The sequence below is a fragment of the Drosophila kikkawai genome, chromosome 2L (assembly GCF_030179895.1).
Source record: "Drosophila kikkawai strain 14028-0561.14 chromosome 2L, DkikHiC1v2, whole genome shotgun sequence".
NCBI classification, from domain to species: domain Eukaryota; kingdom Metazoa; phylum Arthropoda; class Insecta; order Diptera; family Drosophilidae; genus Drosophila; species Drosophila kikkawai.
Window position 1 is genome coordinate 6855522 of NC_091728.1, and position 21180 is coordinate 6876701.

The following is a 21180-nucleotide window of genomic DNA, read 5'->3' on the forward strand; positions in this document are numbered from 1 at the left end:
CTTAATACATTTATCTTTATTCATAGAGATGTATATCCATCAAAACAATACACATTGATTACGCAGCCACGTAATAATATGTTTACATAGTGTTTCAATATCACTTTTCTTTCCTTTCATTAAATTTATGTATGATTTTTTTTTTCATTTCATTTCTGTGATTGTGGGTAGATATTTGAAAATGTTTAACAAGTTGAAGAGAAACTCATACATTTCCGGGGTTTAAGTATGCAAAAAAAAGTATATATGTATGCCGGTATATCTGATAAATTCGAAGTTAGCATATACGTACATATTTAGTGGTCCGGTTAAATTAAATTTGTCTCCTGTTTTCGGTCTTACATATTTCCTTTCCCGTTTTAGACGTAGAAAGAAATTGTTGGGTAAATGTACATAATATCAAGGTTTGTTTTTTTTTTTTCTTTTTTTTTTTGTGTACACTATACAGATAGAAAATATATTAATATGTATATAGGGTTTTTTTGTTTTGGAAAAACCTAAGCTAAGCTTTCAAGGAAATGAATTTCTTGTCGATTTTTTGTTGTTTTCGTTTTTTAGTTTTCTAATACTTAAACATTTAAGCCTGGCTTTTTCTTCTTGTTTTTACGATCGTTTTTCTTTGTTAGCTTTCATTGCCGGAATGAATAGAAGGGTGAATTTCGAGGCATACACAAAACATTAATTAATAAATAGCAAAATTGGAAAGTTAAATGCGAATTCGCACAGCAGGGAATATTAAAGCCGAGGAGGATTTGGATTTGGATTTGGATTTGGACCACTTTGTGGCAGCTTCATTATACACTAGGGCGTGAGGGTGAGATACGGGTGGCGGTTGGCTGCCAAGCGAAGGGTCTGCTTGTCATTTACTCGTTCAACAATTAGGAGAAGCGCTTCGTACATACATACACATGTCTCTAAATATACGTACATAGGTACATATATATATATACATATATATAAATCGATCTGCGTAAATATCTATATAGAGGCGGCATTATTGTTGTAGTTCTCGCATGATTTGTTTGTGTTGAGATTTAACTAGCCTACAAATTAAATTAGCAACTTCAATGCATCAACTCCGACCCGGGGGTACTTTGCCTGGCTTAAAAACAGAGCAAACACATTCGAGAAAATGCTTGACTTTGTGAAATCATACGATTATTTTTGTTTACAGAATGAGGGAAAACAGAAATCTGTATGTTTACCCTGCTTTATCGCTGTGCAAACAAACACCCGGATTTAGAGTATATTGTGCTTGCAACATACAAAAACGGCAGAAAATAAGTGACTAACATTAGCGGTGAATTAATTTGTTCAGAGGAAAGTACAGTTAACAAAAAACATCCAAGTTTGCATGTTATTGAAAAAATCGATGTTAGGGTTTTATCGAAAATATCAATGTTTGAATTTCATCGAAAAGCTCTTAAAAAAACTATTACACTTTAAGCTTCTTTTTAAAACGAATATTGTAACATTTTTAAAAATTATTTTTGAAAAATTGAATGGATTTGAAAATAATCCAACATGTAGTCGAAAAATTAGGAATGTTCCATAAGCAAACAAGTAGTTTTGAATGGTTCAAAGCTAACAATCTCAGTAGTACTCCTGACCGAACAAATCAATTCACCCCTTAACAGACATGATCCTTTATCGCTGCTCCTTAAATGTTGGTATAGACAGAAGCCCCTGCAGAACCGGAGGAGCCGCCAGTCACGTTAGCCGTCACCGGCGCTGATATCGAGGAGCTGGTTCGCCCAGGAGCCTCGCCGGCCGTCAGTCCCTCTAGCTTGAGACGCATCTCCTCCTTGCGCGTCTGCACACTCAGCAGCTCGTCGCTCAAATCGTTGCAAAGATGCAGCAGTGAGTTGTTTTGCTCCCGTAATCGCTGCAAGACCTCTGTGGTGTTGGCCTGGCCCTGCTTGAAGGATACATGGCGCAACGAGTCACTGATGGCGGACACCCGCTTCTCAAAGCTCTCGGCACTGGGCAGCAGACCTACTTGGGTAGTCGTTGCCAGGCCCGGAGCCGGAGGTGGCGGCTGCTGTGGCGGCGATTGAGATCCGCGCGGCGTCTGTGGCTTTCGATAGACCTCGAAGGCAGAGACACGCTGCTGAGCCTGCTGCAAAGTAATCCTGGTGGGCGGCACCACTGCAGCCTGAGGGGGAGGTGCTGCCGGCGGCAGCGAGTGCAGCTGCTGTTCGTCCATCTAGAATCGTAAGCGCAGGGTTAGTTTCAGACAGAACGATGAATGTGTTGGTATTCAAATGTTAAGCTACTGAATTTGGACACAAGACACTAGTGGAGCTACGGCCAATTTTCGTGGAATGCGAATACGAGTTGCATACATTTAGGATTGGACTTACGACGTTCGCGGCGCCTTCGTCGGCAAAGTGCGTGAAATCGGCAAAACCCGTTGAGGTTTGCATATCAAAGCTGGCCTGCGCAGTGATCTTGACAAAGAGTGGGTTTGCAATTTATATACATGTCGCACAGGTTACAGGTTACAGGTTATAGGTAGGTAGTAGTTATGGGGGCAAAGAACACGGTAAACAGGAAGTAAGAACCTCGGGCACACCGAGGTTATGGATTATCTGTGATAAATCATATTCATATTTTTTCCAATAGTAATAATAATAATAATATTGATATTTTAACAAATTTAAAATTCGATAAATCAAACTACTATCGGACCTTCAGATATACTTTGTAATAGAAATGGAAATAAAATCGATTCTATAACCGATTAATAGATTTTTTTAATTACGCGATGATCAATATACATTTTCAGAATCGATTTAATCGAGAAAGTTTTATACGTATGTAAAATTGTGTAAACATTTTTGTGTTATTATTTTTAATTACAATTTCGAATTTAATTTCATTTTTTAAATGTCATATTATCGATGTCATATAAACGATAAATAATACCAAAATCTATAGATAAAATGTAAAGAACCACAAATTTATAAATCTATCTATCATTTAGATATCCATTTTCGATTTTAATCGATTCTACTTCCTGTCCAGATTCACTAATAATCGATTTATTTCCAGCTCTACTTAGTAAAATCTTTTAAATATTTAAAAAGGGGAAAAGAACTTCCCAACTAGTTTTAGTCAACTGCAAAGATATCTATTTTATAGTATTGTTTAAAGAAAGACACAAGGTTTGCACAGGCAGGAAGTTTGGTGGTTCGATGGCCTCGTACAGATTTGCAGAGAATATTAGGTATTCGCCGCATAGTCTCTCTCTGCAAGGCTGTCTAAGGACTAAGTTAAATCACGACACAGACACAAACCATGTGGGGGGCAACCATTAACCATTATTTACTCACCTCCGCCTGCTGGGCACCCCCTGTTGCGCCCATTTTGAACTTGTTCAAGTCCAGGCTACTGCTCCGCGCATGACGATGCGGCCTAGGCGGCGGCAGGGGTGGCGGCTCCTTCTTGGATGCCACGAAAACGGTTTGCTGCTCAGGCGGCTCACTGGGACCACTGGATCCGATGCTCGACTCACGCTGCGGCGGCGGCGGCAGAGCACTGTTTTTGGCAGGCAGCTTCTTGGCCTGGGGCCGTTGGATGGCACGCAAATCGCTGCTCTCGCGATGGGAGCCAGAAATGACGCCCGATGATAAGACAGCCGATCCAGATGACTGACTGATGACCGACGTGGTCGATGTGATGGCCTTGGGACTGTCCTCGCGCAGCACTACAACGCTTTCGTTATCGTTGGATGCTTCAGCAGAGGAAGCAACGGCTGTGCCTGAAGTGACGGGAGTTATTAGGGAGGTGTTGAAATCTAGGCAGGCGCCGCTTACCGATAGGGGTCACTCGTAGCGGCACTGGGTGCAGAATCTGGGGATTGGAGACCACGTCCTGCGCAGAGCGCTTCATGTCGAACAGGGCTGGTTTTAGCCCGGGACTAGAGACGGCAGGAGCGCCTACTACTGTTGCCGCAGCTCCTCCTCCAGTGGTGGACTGCACTGGGCCAGCACTTGTCGTCGGAGATTCACTGAACTTTGTCCACTGACTGGCGGCATTCGTGCTTGTGTCTACGGCGTTTCCTGAAGCGGGAACAGCTCCCGTCACCGGTTTCTCGGTACTCGGCGAGTTGGAGATACTGCGGTTCTTGGGCGGCGTTGCCTCACGCCGGGAGCTATTGCTTGCCTGTGAGGACGTGGAGATGGTGCTCAGATTCATGATGTTCTTGTCGCCGGGTGGCACGTTGGGACGCGGCTTGCTGGTGGTGGAGGAACTGCCTCCGCTGAGATTGCCAGCAATGATTGTATTGTCTGTGTGGTCATCTTCATCATCGTCGTTTAGGTGTAGGAGATCAGCCTCGGGAGGTTCCTGGGGCAGTGCCGCCGCCGACGACGACGAGGATGTAACACCTTGACCACCGCCCATTGCCGCTAGCAGCACGTTGGGATGCAGACAATGGGGCAGGCTGGTCGGCAACGGAATGTTGTTGCGCCGCAGAACCACAAGATGCATGGCGGCGGTGAACTCGGAAAGGCTTAGTGCCCCATCGCGAGTCACGTCGCACAGCTGCCAGATGTGGCGCAGCTCCTCCACGGGAATTCGGCTTTTTTCAAAGAAGATTCTTCGGGAAAATAAATAAATTATTAGGCGCTCTTTCACCATCCTCTGCCTGTACTCACCGTGCTGCCTGGCCAGAGAGCAGGCCATGCGGATCCCTTTGGACCGTCCTGAACTGCTTATTGTAGTACTCGCGCTGTTCCGGCGTTATCTGGTAGAGAGTCACCAGCTCGTTCTCGTTGTCTTCGTCATCGCTGCTGTGGCGATCCGAGGACTCCTCCTCGGTGCCCAGCAACTGGCGGTGCTCGTCGCCCAGCAAGCCCTGCCATAGGGTGTCCTGCGCCCAGGGCCGCTCGGCCACACTGTTGGTCGGCGTGGGGCTGTCACTGTTGGTGCTCCAGGCTTCCGGGGAACCACCAGCACCGGCACCAGCGCCACCTCGACGCCGCTGAAGAGAGATAAGAAACGGATGAGGAACGGTCAATGGTAAGCCTATTTGCATGTGTCACATGATAAGACAGAAAGAGTACAAACCCCGACATTCTCCCGGCTGCTGCTGCTGACGACTCCGCTGCCATCTGTGCCCCCACGTCCATGGCCCGTCGCTTCGTCCACGGACTCGTTCTGCTCCACCTCGGAGTCGGTGCTGGGCAAGTCAGAGGTGTCCTGCAGCTGCTCCTGCTGCGAGTTGCGGCGCAGGGAGTTCCTCCGATCTGTGGGCGGCGGGGGCGGTAGGGCAGCCAGTCCATTTTCAACAGCCACCGGAGCCGTGGCTGCCTCCTTCCAGCTGAAGTGCGGCAGTGGCAGCGGCATTGTGGCAGAGATCAGCTCCTGGCGCAGCGGCATGGCTGCCTGGTGGGCGGCGATCAGCTTCAGGCATGAGTAAAACTGCGTTCGCGAGATGTGCAGCGCCGTCGAGGGAATCCCTGCCAGGCCAGTGATCTGTAAGCGTAAGCCAAGGTAATTAATCATTCACGATCACTCGGCGGCGGCGGTGGCGCAAATTGGACCTACCTCAATCACCGCCTCGTTGGCGATGTCCGCCGAGCGAAAAAGCTCTGTGGCCTTCAGCATGGGCACCTTGCCAGTCTTCTCCACGTCGCAGCATTGAAAGAGCTCACTGTAGAACCGCGTCTCCGGCTCCGTTAGCGACACGTCCATCCCTACAGCCTACTTGTTGCAGCCTATCCGGTCGCGTTGTTGCCAAGCCGCCAGCCAATGCCCCAAGCGCGCCACGCCCCGTTCCTGCGACCCGGCCCGGATCCGACCCGTTTGTTGATTTCCACGCTAAACCAAACAACAAGCCAGTGCCAGTGCCAGTCCCAGTTTCCGCTGCCCCCTCGCTCCCGAGCGACTCGTCTCGAAGTCTCTCTCGCTGCTCTTGTCCCCCGCACGGAGTTGGAGGAGGTGGAAAACGGCAGAAGGCAAATAATAAGGGATCTGCAATCGCTCCGGTTTCTCTGGCTTCTCGGTGCCGCCACAGACGGATTTGCGCCGACGGGGATTACAGCATGCCTTGGCACTGGTCAAGGGGCTACGCCAGCTTCCAAAAGCTACTCGATTCGAAGGAAACTCGCTTTTTGTCCAGTTTTCTTTTTCGCAAACTCTTCTGCTCTGTGTGTGCGCTGGCTCTCGTTATCGATAGGTGGCGATGTCCGCCCATCGATTAGTCAGCTGGCGGAGCAGCCCTGTACCTGTTAGGATGCGCGCAGCCCTGGTTTTCGAATAAGATTACTGCTGCATGCTGTTACTTTTGTGAGGTGGTATTGGATTTATTAATTACCTTGGCATTAAAATAATTTATTTGTTTAAAGTTATACCTTTATATTGATTTCTTAGATCGAAATATAAATAGAAATAAATATTTATATTTATTATTATTTTATATACACATTTATGTGAATGATGATTTATAACGAAATAAATTTAGGTCTCTGTGAATTTTCTAGGGATTGGTCATAGCAAAAGTATTTAGAAAAAGTGGTCTTCATCCTAATGAATATCCTCCCATCAAATAAATTCAAATTCAGCAATATTTTACGTAGCCCTGCGGTAAATTCACTGTTTTGCAATCGTTTTCCTGCGTCACCTTTACTTCTGCCACCTTGCCCCCCCCCCCCCCCCCCACAAACATTCTGTTATTGTTGTCTGCGTCTGATCTGTTTCGACGCAATTAATTAAAGGTTTTAAAGCGCTTAAGAGCGGCACTTTAGGTAGGATATTGTTCCAAACTAGTCAAGGATGTTCTCCAAAAAGAAGCCGGAGCCAGCAAAGCGAAGGCAGCACGATTTGTCCCAGGTAAGAGGAAAAACAAACAACTAGATCCGTCTATTTATTAATTATGAGTCATCGCCTCCGCTCTCACTCTTGCGTGCAGTTTGGCCTTACGGAAATCCCAGACGACTTCGATCCCAGCGCTGGCTACGGAGATGACGATGGCGGCGACAGTGATCTGGAGGCGGAGCTGGCGGCCATTGCCAGCGGCGGGGGCGGCCGGCCCAAGCCGAAGCCCAAGGCAAAGCTCGTGCCAGCGAGCGACTTGGACAAAATGATTGCCGACAGCTTGCGTGATGTCAGCGACGATGACGACGATGAAAACCTGGAAAATGACTCGGATCTGCTGGGTGAATTGAACGGCATTGGAGGCGTGGATATGGAGGAGGACGAAGAGCAGCCAGCGGAGGAGCCAGCAGCAGCCAGCGAGGAGCCGGTGCAGACCTTTCTGCCCACCACCACTGTGGACACGCTGAGCATCATCAAACAGCGGCTGGAGATGTACAAGGTGGCCGAGGCGAATGCTAAGGCTGCAGGGGACTCTGGCAAGGCGAGACGCTTTGCCAGAGGTCTCAAGACTCTGCAGGACCTGCACAAGCAAGCAGCAGCTGGCAAGTCTATCAATGTGGACGATATACCGCCAGAGGTCAGTGTGAAGCCTGCAGGTGGAACGGCTCCTGCAGTAGCTGCAGAGGAGTCACCCGCTCCCTCTACTCCTGCTTCACCTCCGCCCATACCGAGTCGAGCGGCTCCAGCTCCTCCCACTCCAACATCGCCTATAGCGCCAACGACCTCTGTGGCTCCCTCCACGCCTCCAAATCCGCTAGTGGCTCAAATGCGCAGCCGCCAGAACGAGTACAAAGCCGCTGCCCTACAGTCCAAGCGTAGCGGGGACACAGCCACTGCCCTCCAGTTCCTCAAGGTGGTAAAGCAGTTCGATGTGGTTGTAAAGATGTGCGAGGATGGCCAGGAAGTCGATCTTAGTGACATGCCTCCACCACCGGCCGAGTTTCTTGCATTCCTGGCTAAAATGAACGAGGGCGCCGCGTCAAAAGCAGCAGCAGAACCATCTCCGGCACCGTCTCCAGTTGTTCCTGCTGCTGCTCCCGCTCCGGCAGCCGCTACAAACATTTTGGAGGCTCTGCAGCAACGCCTGGAGAAGTATCAGTCTGTGGAGGCGGCGGCCAAGGCAGAAAATAATACCGGCAAAGCACGACGTTTTGGGAGGATTGTGAAACAATATGAGGATGCGATCAAGCTGTACAAGGCTGGCAAACCCGTGCCTTACGACGAATTACCCGTGCCACCCGGTTTTGGTCCACTGCCCACCGGGGATGCTGCTCCGGCTCCAGCCCCTTCGCTGCCCACATCACCTGCATCCCCGCCGGCAACAGCCAGCACTTCTGCAGGGGGAACGCCATCCAGCTCGAGTGCAGCAACGCCCACGACTCCTCGGAAAGCTCCTTCGCCGCCCAAGGAGTTGACCACACGCACCTCAGGCAATCAGCAGAAAAATAATCTAGCCGAGCAGCAGATGAAACTCCTTCTGGAGCGTCAAAAGGAGTTCAAGGTGGCTGCCATCGAAGCCAACAAAGCAGGAGAAATTGATCAGGCCAAGGAGTACCTAAAGATATACAAGGGCTTTGATTCGCTGCTGAATGCGGCTAGCAGTGGCTTGCCCGTTGATCTCAGCACTGTGAGTAAAAAAAGACTAATTATATTAATAAATCAATAAATATATTCCAATCCTTTCTAGCTTCCTGTCCCTCCCTCCCAGCGAGATAACTTAGAGGCCTCGTTCGCCATTGTGTCTGCCGAAGAATGCGATCCCAGTGACGACATCTGTGAGATCGGTATCCGCATGGAGGAGCAACTGGCCAAGCAGCTTATGATGTGCAAGAACACTAGGGATCACCACAAGGCCATGGGCGATGTAGCCGGCATGAATCGATTTGAAAATCTGGCCCTTACTGTCCAAAAGGATTTGGACTTGGTGCGCTATTCCAAGCGAAAGAATCAGACCCTGCCAAAGTTTCACTACGAGCAGCGCAGCTTCAACATTGTCCACTGCAACACGGATCTAACAGACAACGAGCTGGAGATTGTCGTTGTCCGGGGTGTTAACTACAATGTGGCCAATCCCAAGGAAGTGGATACCTATGTGCGGGTGGAGTTTCCACTGCTTAATGTAAGTTTTCTGCTTTATCGTTAAGAATTTTTCTGGAAACAACAAATATTTCTTTCAGGATGAATCTTTCAAGACTAAAACCAATGTTATTAGGGACACCAATAGCCCGGATTATGACGAGCGCTTTAAGGTGGACATTCAGAGAACCAATCGTCAGTTCCAAAGGATCTTCAAAAGGCACGGCGTCAAGCTAGAAATTTATTCAAGAGGGTAAGTTTTTGTCTGTAATAACTAATCAAGCTTAGCACACTTAATTAATCCGAACTAAGTCGCTTTTCATGCGTATTAATCTAAACTAACAGAGGTGGTATGTGGTTTTAATCAAGCCCATTCATTTTTTGGGGTTTTAAGAGCTAATAAGTCGTAGTTTACCTTAGTTATAATTTGCAATTTCCTTAATGTAGACATAATTGTTACTTGTAAACATTTAGATCTGAGATCGTAAACAAGAGTTAGGAGTCCAATAAAAATGAATACCCAAAAACATTTAGCTGAGCTGATGCAATCTATTCTCAGAGTCAATTAAAAACTAATGTTTTTAAAATTAAATAAAATTATCAAATAGAATAAACTATATTACGCATACGGAAAAAACAAAACTTATTTAATCTCTGCATTGTAAAAGCTTGGGATAAACGTAAAAACTTGCAATTCACTGGTAAAAGTCTTAGCTGTTGACCAAGGTGTTTTCAGAAATTTATTTCAGTATTCTAGTTTGTTTGCGGAACGTAGAATCGATTGTGATATGAATTTATGTAATTTGTATTATTTTAATTGCTACAATCCATGGTTTCTGCGCTGTGTCTCATTCAGCTACCGGGACTTGTTCTTGTTACGAACGATGAAAACTCGATTATAAACCTAGAATTACCCTAGTTTTTCTATAAAAATAATATTTATGTTTGAATATTGTTTGGAAAAACACATTAATGTACTTAATTTGATTGGCTTATAATTTAAAATTTTAGCTTATTTCAGTTTCAATCCTCCCCAAATATTAAAAACTTTATTTGCTCCCGTAGTCAGCTTGACCCTTCTTTGGTTCCGTATCCTACCAGTTATGGCCTTCGCACGCATATATCTCACTCATATATGTAGACCCATTGAACATCACTTGATTGCCATGTGGAAAATGTTAATAAAATATATATATATTCTTCAAAATCTTTACGCCTCGAATCCCAACAAATCGCAAAAACCTCATCCAAAATGCCACGCGTTTAATTAATAGCTGCAGTGTAGATTGTTGTGGACTAAGTCGTAAACTGCCCCTGTGTTGTTTCAGAGGATTCCTGCGCTCGGACACGCTGATTGGAACCGTCAATGTCAAGCTGCAGCCCTTGGAGACCAAGTGTGATATACACGATACTTACGATGTAAGTTTGATGCCTCCAAATCTAGACAAATTCCATCGAAATTAAATATTGTTTTTAGCTAATGGACGGGCGCAAGCAAGTGGGAGGCAAACTGGAGGTTAAAGTACGTGTTCGCAATCCCATTCTCACCAAGCAAATGGAGCACATCAACGAGAAGTGGCTGGTCTTGGACGCCTAAGGCAGATGTGGACAGTCACATACTTAAAGTTAGTTGCTTAAAGCAAACTAAATAATACACTGATTTAGTTGAAAGTTATTCCTCTGTACATACATACCCCCAGAGAGAATACGAAACATGTATTTACGCTTTACGCCGATTCCTGCACAGGATCAAGGCATTTATATAATACGAACACAACACAGATTATGTACTATAAATCTATTTATATTTATATATGTATATATATACTGTATATGAGATATTGGCGGCGTTAAGGCGATGGCACAAGATTGCGCCCGGTGAAGTCAGTCCATTCCAAGAGAGACAAGTAGAGAGTAGAGGGTGGGAGGTCCATTAGCGCCTGGCCGAAGCCTGATTATGTTTGCTTTTGATTTATAAACTGTTTGTTAAACTACAATTCCAGATACTCGACTATTTGCGAGTACGGGCTGGTTTCATTAAAGACATTCACTCCCCGAACCTTGTAGAAACCTAATTACAGATGAGGGAGTATATAAGACAAGATAGCTGCTTTGGTTTTCCTCTACTCACCATTGACAGATCCCTGATCACCAGGCGCGTACTGAAACGAGGGATACGGCAGATGCCAGTCTTGGGATATCAGCTGCCAGTCAGCAGCCGGGCCCTTGCTGTCGCGCTCCTTAAACCACACCTCGTAAGTGCGCAGGCACTGCGTGGATTTCGGGTGCTCAGCCCAGCTGATGAAGACCTCGCGATGCGTTACTTCCACGATAGAGAGCTGCTGCGGACGTCGTAACTTGGGCCACGCGGTTGAGCACACGCGGAGCAGCACCGCCCAGGGCAGCGGCAGGGTGGCGGAGTTTATAACCAGCTCGCTGTTGTACTGCCAGATGGGTCCGGTTTCATACAGCTTGGGAGTTTGCGCCCGCCGCATGGCTTCTCTTAGCGTGGCATTGGGATAAGCCGGACTTCCCGCCTGCTGCCACACAAAATAGGGATCCGTGGTGTGGGGCACCAGGATCTCCGTGATGAAAGCCGATTCGTTCGCTATGGACATATTCAGGGTGTACTTGTGATGGAAAGCTGTCCTCTGAGGTCCCGCCTCCTCGGGGCTCAGGAATATGGCGGCCATGTACTGCCCAGGTCCACCCACTCCGCCGGACACAGTGCGAAGGACCTCAACGCTGTGCTTGCTGTCCATATTGACCAGTTCCATGTCGGCAGCTCTGTTTCCCAACTTGGCCAGCATTCCCAGGGCAGCGTAGACAGGTTTCTGGATAAACTGTGAGTGCGGTGGATCTGTTTCGTTCATCTGGAAATGAGCAAGGAGCGTGCGTTGCGTAAACTCGTGGGGATGGTAGCTGAGGAAGGCGTTGTCATGACTAATGGACTCCAGCCGGCCTAATGGCCCGCCTGCAAGCTTGGCATGCCAGTGCTCCATCACAGTGGATATCAGTGTAATCCCATAGCGGACATCCGCCTGGAACTCCCTAGGAGTGCTCCAAACGGCCACGGGATCAGCCTCACTAAAGGACAGAGGTAAGAATATTTTTTGTTTTAATATTCGAAAGAAGGTTAAATAAAGTTTTGGCAAGTTTTGTGGTAAAAATGATTTTTTGATGTTCGATGCCGTTAAAAAATTATATATTCCTGAAGAGGAATGCTCCGTAAAGCAGCCAACTCCTGAAATTATAGTTTCATCTAACACTCACTCATTGGCCACCGGCAGGGATTTTAGATTGGGATAGTCCTCGTAGATCTTGGCCATTAAAGATAATGAGCCGTTAACAATCTCCGTGGCAGTTCCATCGATTCCTTTGCGATGAAACGTGAGTATATCGATGGGGCAGTACACCACCTTCTCGTTGCACTGTTCCAGGAGTTTCCAACACAGCGGATGGGTGTCTGAGCTCTTAAAGAGACCCGCCGGTCCCCGCAGAGCTCGATACATCGGCAGCTGAACTTTGCCCTCGTAGGTATCCAGATTGCCAGCTTTGCTGAGACCCTGACGTACGGCCTGAACGTAATCCAGATAGGATTGGGACGTCAGATTGAGTTTGTTGTACACACGAAGATCCGGCTCATTCCAGGTTTCGTAGCGCCAGTTGGACATTCTGGCGGAACCGTGACGCGCTGTTGGATGGAGAGAATCGCGTTATAGCTTATTACCTTTCTGGTTTCTAGAGTCATTTCTTACCCAGCTGGTGGTTAATCGTCGTCTTGACCAAGTGCTCCCAGTAGAAGGGCATCTGCATGGGATTTTCCAGAAAAACCCCACCCAAATTACCCATCCACTCGAGCACAGGGGACAAGCGCAGCTCCTCGTGCAAGAAGTCTATGAAGTCATCGAACTTTGTGAAGTCATAAATAGGTATCCCGTTGGCATCGTACTGCCGGAACTGGACCAGCTCGAGCAGCCAGTGAATGCGTATGTGGGTCACAGCTCCTACCGGAAGGGCAGCAATCTGGCGGAGATTCATCTGGAGGGCGGGGGAGACCAGAGCGGCCTCAATCCCCTCGTGATCGATCCGACCGGCGGGACAGAAGCCCACACCCGTCCAGAAGTGCGGCATTGGATGGTAGGCCACATCCCCGCTGGTGTAGTGGGCGTGGATCCTGGCTAGAGTCAGCAAAATCAGAAGGAGCGGCAGCATTCCGTGCGATGAGCGATGCGCTCGCCTTTCTCTGCGGGATAAATTTCGGTTTTGTTTTGTCTTCGATTTGTCGATGCCGCCGCTGATAAGAGTGTCTCTCTCTCACGCCCTCCACTCTCCCACTCCCTCTTCCTACCCCACCTCCCTGTCCCACTCCGCCCATTCTCTTCGTGTGCTTGGTGACGCACTGACTCTCTCCGTGTCTGTATCTGTCGGAGTGAGCTTAGCCGTAAGCTAAAGCCGTGACGTCACAGCACGGTGGAGATTTTCTTTCTAGGTATACGGAAAAAAATATTCCTACATCACTTATAGAAATAAAACTCAAGTGTTTTTTTTATTATTAGAAGAGCTCCCTAAGTCATACTATTATTTGATTTTTATATCTATATGCATTTTTTAGCTTAATAAATAAAGTTTTTATGAGTTATTGTAAAAGGCTGAAGTCAAAAATTTGTTATGCTTGCATTCATAAATTTCAACTTTTCGCACATTTTATAAAATATGCTATATTATATGGAATTCATGCCATTGTGAGTCGTGTGCCAAAAGCAACAGCGTGCCCATGTTCAGGACTCTCTCGCTCTCACTCTTCCGCCCCAAAGGTAAGGCGGAGGAGATTGACAAAACAGAAAAAAAGGGCACGACCACATTGAATTGCAATCCCTCATTAGGGGTGGAAAAATATGTTGGCCAGTGTGTGAGTGGGAGTACGTGCATGCCTGGGTGCTTCTGGGGGCGCAAAAGGTGTGACAATAATAATATTTCACGCATCCCGTGTGATAATATAGACATAACACGCTTTTGTCACATCCGAGGGTGAAATTGGTTCTACATCGAATTGCTACCCCCATTTGATTTTCGATTTACGGGTTTGTGATGGCAGGGATTACACCGGACTTAAGGAAAAAGCCTCATAAATGGTTCCATATCGGATTGGAATCGAGGAAATTGTAAATCATTTAGGAAAGGATTATGGGAAGAGAGATTGGAAGAAAGTCAAGTATAAACTGCCAAATTGTGCAACAACAGGTTTGGGGACTTTTGAGGATCTGTAACTTTAATATATATATTTTTATACACTTGCAGGGTATTATAATTTCAGTCAGAAGTTTGCAACGCAGTGAAGGAGACCTTTCCGACCCTATAAACCATATATATTCTTGATCAGCATCAACAGGGGAATCTTTCTAGATATGCCAGGAAGAAATCGATTTTTTTACCATTTTTGCAAAATTTTATAAGGGGTTACATCATTAAATTTTTTGATTTTGATAAAAAATTGAATTTTCAAAATTTTTAAATGAAGTATGGAGATTTATTAACTGTAGAAAATCTAGCACAGAACAGTTTTCCGATTTAAAATTAATGCTCTTTTGGCCGAGTTATGATATTTTTATACCCTTGCAGGGTATTATAATTTCAGTCAGAAGTGTGCAACGCAGTGAAGGAGACGTTTCCGACCCTATAAGGTATATATATTCTTGATCAGCATCAACAGCCGAGTCGATCTAGCCATGTCCGTCTGTCCGTCCGTCTGTCCGTCTGTCCGTCTGTCCGTTTCTAAGCAAACTAGTCCCTCAGTTTTAAAGTTATCTGAATGAAACTTTGCATATAGTCTTCTATATATTCTCACTGCTATATACAGTGGATCGCAGCTTATTTCGTGCAGTCAAGAAACTAAAGTATAAATCATCACTGCTGCTCTACCATAAGAGATATCGAAACAATTTAAATGCAGTGTTTTGAATCAGATATCCTACATTTTAAATTAAAAAAAAATATCTTCCCAATTAATAAGAACAAACAATAATATTAAAAAAACAAATTTATGACCTTTTTTCACGCCGCAGCTTATTTCGTGCAGCTAGTTAAAATGTAAAAAACAATGAATTTTTGGCTTAATTTTTAATTTTTTTTTTATTTTGGCTTTGGTATTGGTAGCTTATGTATATTTTAAAAGTTTCTTGGCCTGATCACACTAAAATATGAAGTTATGGGGAAATAAGTAAAATAGGATCGCGAATTTCTATTAAAATACGATAATTAGTTCTCTTTCAATTTAAGACAGAAAAAAAATCACCGTGGTACTACGAAAATGTTATTCTTAAATCGCACATATATAAAAACATAAATTAATCGTTTGTCCGTGAAGATTGGGCCAAACATAAGGGCCGAAATACACCGAATACATTTTTCAGTGAACATTAAGTTCATTACATGGACCAAAAAAAAAGTGAAATCATTAACAAACGTCTGCCAAATTTGTTATATAGATAGAGCAGGAAATAAGAAACAAGTGTAGTGCCGATTTAATACGCCTCTTGTTGCAAAAATACATCTATAAGGCTCTAGTAGTATGAAAAGAGCCATTTATAAGGAAGCCAGCACAGGAGCAACATCAAAACTTTTCATAGGAGCTTATAATTCGTCCGATTTTCTTTTGGAATGTTTTTATCTTTACCAATAAGTAAAAGTTAAACTAATTTAATCCTGATGACAGTATAAATTATTGGCGGAGACCCAATATTGAGCTAGAAACCAAACACTTGCAAGCTACTCTGAAGCAAGGCGGCGATCGTGTCTTATTTGGGCCTAAATGGCTTCCTGTAGAGTAGGAAACCAAATTTTTTTTGGCAGGATCTTAGAAACCAATATGTTCCCTTCAATATAAAATGTTAACTTCTTTCAAAATGTAGAAAACGTGGTCACACGGGATAGTTTGCAAAACTATTAGTACAGCGGTCTCTACTACTTATCGGACTTTCGGAAGCTTTAGCTCACACAAAACGGTCCTAATGACAAAAAAACAACATCAATGTCACCCAGACATAATCATTATTTAAAATTTTTAGCAAATATTGGACTAGCCATCCCAAAAATTAAAAGTTTTGACCAAAATTATCAAAAAAGTAGTGCCTTAGAGGAATTGATTAAAATTAATCTAGAAACATTAAAAAAACTAGTTAATTCAATTGAAACATCATCTGAAAGGTATTCAGAATAAAATAAGAGGTCACATAAAATTGTTTATATTAAATTAATAAAAATAAGTTGAATCAAACGAAGTGCACGAAATAAGCTGCGGCATGAAAAAAGCCCTCAAATTAGTTTTTATTAAAATACAAAATCGTTTTTATAATTAGGAAGATTGTCTTTGTTCAGTATAAATGTTAGTACAAGTACTAAAAGTACTGCGTTTAAATATTTGGATTATCTTCAATCGTTTAGCCACAGGGACGTTTTAAATTTTCGTTTCTTGACTGCACGAAATAAGCTGCGATCCACTGTATGTCGGAACGGGCCGGATCGGACGATTATATCATATAGCTGCCATACAAATGTTCGATATATTTTTAGAAAAAAAATTATAACTTTGCTGTTTTGATGATGCAGATGAGCATCACTGATGCAGATGAGCATCAATGATGCAGATGAGCATCACTGATGCAAATGAGCATCACTGATGCAGATGAGCATCACTGATGCAAGTGAGCAAAACTTTTCATTCAAATTGGCCGCTTTCCAAATCAGCAGCAAGCAACTGAAAACTGGTATAAACTGTTATAAAAACTTTTGGGCAAAAATAATAATTGGTATAAACTGTTATATTTCATTGTATGCATTTATACCTATTTGTTGCCGACAACAACAGCTTTATGGCAACAACAACCTTTTTACAACAACATCCCTACAGCAGCCCATTCAAATTTCCGAACATTTCCATGCAAATTGCCCGTTTCCCAAATTGGGGTAACAGGCGAACAGAAATCAGCAGCAAGCAGCTGAAAACTGGTATAAACTGTTATAAAAAGTCCAAGTTTCGAACCATGGATCTTGGAGTAAGCGAAGACTCAAACCAGATGTGACCATATTGTAAATTTTTTGGCTAAAATGTTGCCTTAATGCACCTGGGCACACTGAAACTGACTTTGCATCAGTGATGCTCATCTGCATCAGTGATGCTCATCTGCATCAGTGATGCTCATCTAGCTATATTGCAATATTATGAGGCTATAAAATCGGGCTTAATGGCAGTGATGCTCATCTGGCTATATTGCAATATTGGGAGGCTATAAAATAAGACTTTGCATCACTGATGCTCATGTAGCTATTTTGCAATATTGGGAGGCAATATATCAGGCTTAATAGCAGTGATGCGCATCTAGCTATATTTCTTTATTGGGACAAAATAGATAGATGAGCATCACTGATGTAAAGTCTTATTTTAAAGCCTCCCAATATTGCAATATAGCCAGATGAGCATCACTGCCATTAAGCCCGATTTTATAGCCTCCCACTATTGCAATATAGCTAGATGAGCATCACTGATGGAGATGAGCATCACTGATGCAAAGTCAGTTTCAGTGTGCCCAGGTGCATTAAGGCAACATTTTAGCCAAAAAATTTACAATATGGTCACATCTGGTTTGAGTCTTCGCTTACTCCAAGATCCATGGTTCGAAACTTGGACTTCTTATAACAGTTTATACCAGTTTTCAGCTGCTTGCTGCTGATTTCTGTTCGCCTGTTACCCCAATTTGGGAAACGGGCAATTTGCATGGAAATGTTCGGAAATTTGGATGGGCTGCTGTAGGGATGTTGTTGTAAAAAGGTTGTTGTTGCCATAAGCTGTTGTTGTCGGCAACAAATAGGTATAAATGCATACAATGAAATATAACAGTTTATACCAATTATTATTTTTGCCCAAAAGTTTTTATAACAGTTTATACCAGTTTTCAGTTGCTTGCTGTTGGTTTCTGTTCGCCTGTTACCCCAGTTTGGAAAGCGGCCAAATTTTAGAAATTTTGCTCACTTGCATCAGTGATGCTCATGTGCATCAGTGATGCTCATTTGGCTATATTTTGCAATATTGGGGGGCAATAAAATCCGGCTATATGGCAGTGATGCTCATCTAGCTATTTTGTCATATTGGGAGGCTATAAAATCAGGCTTAACGGCAGTGATGCGCATCTAGCTATTTTGCATTATTGGGAGAAAATGGCATTTCACTAACTGCCAGTGATGCTCATCTAGCTATTTTGCATTAAAATGCCATCTCACTTACTGCCAGTGATGCTCATTTCATTGTTCTTATAGGAATAGGAAAAATAAAATAAAACAAAATAATATAAAATAATGTATTTTATTGTTTTTATTTAGGTTTATTAACATAGAATAAAATAAAGTATTTTAAAATTAAAATGTTGCTTGTTGTGTTCGTTGCTGTTGTTGTAAAAGTAGCCGGCAGACCTGACTGGAAGTCCTATTTATGACAGATTAACATTCCGGATCGAAACTGCCATGATACTTTGACTTTTGGCTTCTGGCGGTGCTCTCTTCTTATCCCTGATTCCTGATCCCTATTCCTCCATTCCCATCCCTTATCCACCATTCTTTTGCGTGTGTCGTTGGTCCTTTCCCTTGGTTCTTGTCCAGGGTGGGTGTCAGGTCTACTGATACTGATGACTAGGAGCGATGGCGATGACGATGAAAAGTCTGTAATTGAACAGAGAAAAATAGCAAATTAAAAACTAAAATAGGCATAAATCTGTCAAAAATGCCTTAATTTGCATTAGGAAAGCGTTGTTATGTTAGTTTTTATAAGGTTAACAAATCTGCATACTTAGTTAGAAATTGAAAATTTTATCAAATTTTGAGAATTTTAATGATGTAACCCCTTATAACATTTTGAAAAAATTGATTAAAAATTTTTTTCCTCCGGACTTAGCCAGAAAGATGCGCCTGCTAATGCTGATCAAGAATATATATGGTTTATGGGGTCGGAAATGACTCCTTCAATGCGTAATTAGCTTCGGACTGGAAATAAAATACCCTGCCAGGGTATAAAAATTATAGCTTCGTTGTTTTTCAACGTATGTTTATCTACTCTCAGATATAAGCTTTTTTTTATTATTCTAGAATTTTGGAATAAAGTTTATAAAAATCTGACAACTATATCATATAGCTGCCATAAAATATGTAAAGCTGGGAATGTAAAACTGAAACTGTCAAACTGTAAACATAATAAGTATAGGTAAAATTTAATGAAACTCTGTTTTGTGAGTGTTTTCAGCATTTAAATCTATAATATAAACATCGAAACTAATCTGCAAGGGTATACAAACTTCGGCGTGCCGAAGTTAGCTTCCTTTCTTTTTAATTTTAAAAATGTATTTAAAAAATCAAGAAGTTTTTTTAATATAAAAAATCCGATTTTATAATACAAAATAATACTTTTCTAAGTCAAGGAATCATTTCCGACCCCATAAACCATATATATTCTTGATCAGCTTTAACATGTGAATCTTTCTAGACATGTCCGGAAGAAATCGATTTTTTGGCCATTTTTGCGAAATTTGATAAGGGGTTACATCATTAAAATTTGCAAAAATGGCCAAAAAATTTTGATTTCTTAAAATTTTAAATTTGGTATGCAGTTTTTTTAAATTAATAAAAACTAACACAAAACTGCTTTCCGAATCGAAATTAATGCATTTTTGGCTTAGTTATGATATATTTTAATTGTTACCTGCAAGGGTATACAAGCTTTGGCTGGCCAAAGTTAGCTTTCTTTCTTGTTTAGATTTATTTATATATATGGAAAAATAACGATATAAATTCAAATACGATATCTCGAAGATACTAAAGAAAATAAATGATGGAAGTTACATCAAAAACTTGTATAAACTCTGAGATCGGATTTGAGTTCACCGCATCAAAAACAATCGAAAATGTATATTCCTGCTTTCAATTGTGTGATTTTTTTTATATTTTGTCGGCCTGAGTAATCTGAATTGAGAACTGGTTAAAATATTCCTAGAAAACGTTTTCAGATATCATACACAATCGAAAAAAAAAAAAAGTTCTAATGTATGACAAAAATCATTCTTAATCCAAAATTCCTAGAAATTCTATTAAATGATTTTGTAATTAAATCTTCTATGTATTGAATATTATCTACAGCTTATAAAGTTAACCAGTAACGACTATTATCACAGCTTGAAGCTATGTATATAAGCTCATTTTCTAGGCTTACTCATCAGTTGCCAACAAATATTAATATGATGAACTATTTTCGGACTCTCAGGCTAATTTTCCTGCTGCTTCTTGTGGATTTGCTGGGATCTGCTGCGAAACTTTTCAAGTCCTACAACCAAATCCTGGTAGGAATAGATTGGCGCAAATATGGTTACGTTGCACCTGTCCAAAATCAAAACAACGGTTGTCAATCCAGCTGGGCCATGTCGGCTGTAGGAGCTCTGGAGGCTCATCTGGCTATCAAGAGCCGCCGCTTGGTGGAACTATCTGCCCAGCAACTGATCGACTGCTCACCTGTAACACTGTTGTCTTTTCATGGTAAATGTGGAGCCGGATGGCCGGCTGTTGCCTTTAATTATACCAGTCATCATGGAATCGCTTCCAAGAAATCATACCCGTATCGAGGTCGAAAGTCATCTTGCAGCTACGATCTTAGTACCAGTGTCGGCAGGAACAAGGGTTACGTAACACTGAAAGGTGCTAATGAGAAGAAGCTGGCCGAGATTGTCTACAACATTGGGCCAGTGGTTGTTTCCATTGATGGCAGCCACAAATCCTTTATGCAATATACAGGAGGAATCTACAAGGAACCCTTATGCATCTCAGACATAGAATACCTGGAAGCATCCGTTCTGGTGGTTGGTTTCGGCCGGGATCCCTGGCTCGGAGACTATTGGATCATCAAGAACTCGTTTGGGAGAAGCTGGGGCGAGAATGGCTACATGAGGCTGGCTCGAAATGCCGGAAACATGTGCGGTGTGGCGACCGTAATTCAATATCCCAAATAAATATTATTCAAATCAAATACTTTAGTAAAATATAAATATTTTAGTTGAATTAAAAACAAGGGGTTTTTGCCAAAAGTCATTTAAGTTAAGAATTTCCGAGGAACGTTTTTCCAAACTTGTTGTCAATATTAGTAGTTCCCATCCGTTGGCATTATTCAATAATCCACAATGCAGGCAATTA

The 21180-nt window shown here is 43.1% G+C and overlaps 4 protein-coding genes and 1 long non-coding RNA gene across 7 annotated transcripts; 2 read left to right on the forward strand and 3 right to left on the reverse strand.

The window, feature by feature from the left end:
* Positions 1 to 390: 390 nt before the first annotated feature.
* Positions 391 to 6181, reverse strand: Reps (RALBP1 associated Eps domain containing). 2 transcript variants are annotated; one of them, XM_017177335.3, is made up of 7 exons: positions 5554 to 6181; positions 5074 to 5481; positions 4662 to 4987; positions 3819 to 4603; positions 3336 to 3763; positions 2364 to 2450; positions 391 to 2206 (listed from the first exon to the last, which is right to left on the reverse strand). In XM_017177335.3, the coding sequence occupies exons 1-7, from the start codon at positions 5698 to 5700 to the stop codon at positions 1661 to 1663; spliced, it is 2727 nt and encodes a 908-aa protein (XP_017032824.1). In that variant the 5' UTR covers positions 5701 to 6181; the 3' UTR covers positions 391 to 1660. The 2 variants fall into 2 exon arrangements, with proteins under 2 accessions (XP_017032824.1, XP_017032825.1); XM_017177336.3 differs by lacking the exon at positions 2364 to 2450.
* A 484-nt stretch (positions 6182 to 6665) lies between these two features.
* Positions 6666 to 10744, forward strand: l(2)gd1 (lethal (2) giant discs 1). Of its 2 annotated transcripts, none has more exons than XM_017177348.3 (6): positions 6666 to 6837; positions 6917 to 8509; positions 8570 to 9001; positions 9060 to 9211; positions 10233 to 10377; positions 10436 to 10744. In XM_017177348.3, exons 1-6 carry the CDS (start codon positions 6781 to 6783, stop codon positions 10553 to 10555), a joined length of 2499 nt encoding a protein of 832 aa, XP_017032837.1. In that variant the 5' UTR covers positions 6666 to 6780; the 3' UTR covers positions 10556 to 10744. The 2 variants fall into 2 exon arrangements, with proteins under 2 accessions (XP_017032837.1, XP_017032838.1); XM_017177349.3 differs by having other exon boundaries at positions 10287 to 10377.
* Positions 10451 to 13492, reverse strand: Idua (alpha-L-iduronidase). Its single transcript, XM_017177350.3, has 4 exons — positions 12717 to 13492; positions 12232 to 12652; positions 11090 to 12045; positions 10451 to 11029 (listed from the first exon to the last, which is right to left on the reverse strand). The coding sequence occupies exons 1-4, from the start codon at positions 13171 to 13173 to the stop codon at positions 10950 to 10952; spliced, it is 1914 nt and encodes a 637-aa protein (XP_017032839.1). The 5' UTR covers positions 13174 to 13492; the 3' UTR covers positions 10451 to 10949.
* A 147-nt stretch (positions 13493 to 13639) lies between these two features.
* On the forward strand, positions 13640 to 21035 carry LOC108081963 (procathepsin L-like). The gene is made up of 2 exons (XM_017177198.2): positions 13640 to 13917; positions 20261 to 21035. Exons 1-2 carry the CDS (start codon positions 13736 to 13738, stop codon positions 20997 to 20999), a joined length of 921 nt encoding a protein of 306 aa, XP_017032687.2. The 5' UTR covers positions 13640 to 13735; the 3' UTR covers positions 21000 to 21035.
* On the reverse strand, positions 18382 to 20625 carry LOC138929634 (uncharacterized). Its single transcript, XR_011445865.1, has 3 exons — positions 20506 to 20625; positions 20210 to 20373; positions 18382 to 18669 (listed from the first exon to the last, which is right to left on the reverse strand). It is a non-coding gene; the product is annotated as an uncharacterized lncRNA (long non-coding RNA).
* Positions 21036 to 21180: the final 145 nt, after the last annotated feature.

Bases quoted from the DNA above. Each gene is read 5' to 3' on its own strand.
- Idua (XM_017177350.3), bottom strand. From the start codon at position 13,173: ATGCTGCCGCTCCTTCTGATTTTGCTGACTCTAGCCAGGATCCACGCC. The intron at 12,653-12,716 runs GTAAGAAATGAC...TCCATCCAACAG, and splicing joins GACGATTAACCACCAGCTGG to CGCGTCACGGTTCCGCCAGA. The intron at 12,046-12,231 runs GTGAGTGTTAGA...TCTGTCCTTTAG, and splicing joins TCCCTGCCGGTGGCCAATGA to TGAGGCTGATCCCGTGGCCG.
- LOC108081963 (XM_017177198.2), top strand. From the start codon at position 13,736: ATGTTCAGGACTCTCTCGCTCTCACTCTTCCGCCCCAAAGGTAAGGCG. The intron at 13,918-20,260 runs GTGTGACAATAA...TCGGACTCTCAG, and splicing joins TGCTTCTGGGGGCGCAAAAG to GCTAATTTTCCTGCTGCTTC.
- Reps (XM_017177335.3), bottom strand. From the start codon at position 5,700: ATGGACGTGTCGCTAACGGAGCCGGAGACGCGGTTCTACAGTGAGCTC. The intron at 5,482-5,553 runs GTAGGTCCAATT...TTACGCTTACAG, and splicing joins CCAACGAGGCGGTGATTGAG to ATCACTGGCCTGGCAGGGAT. The intron at 2,451-3,335 runs GTGAGTAAATAA...CTCTTTGTCAAG, and splicing joins GGGGTGCCCAGCAGGCGGAG to ATCACTGCGCAGGCCAGCTT.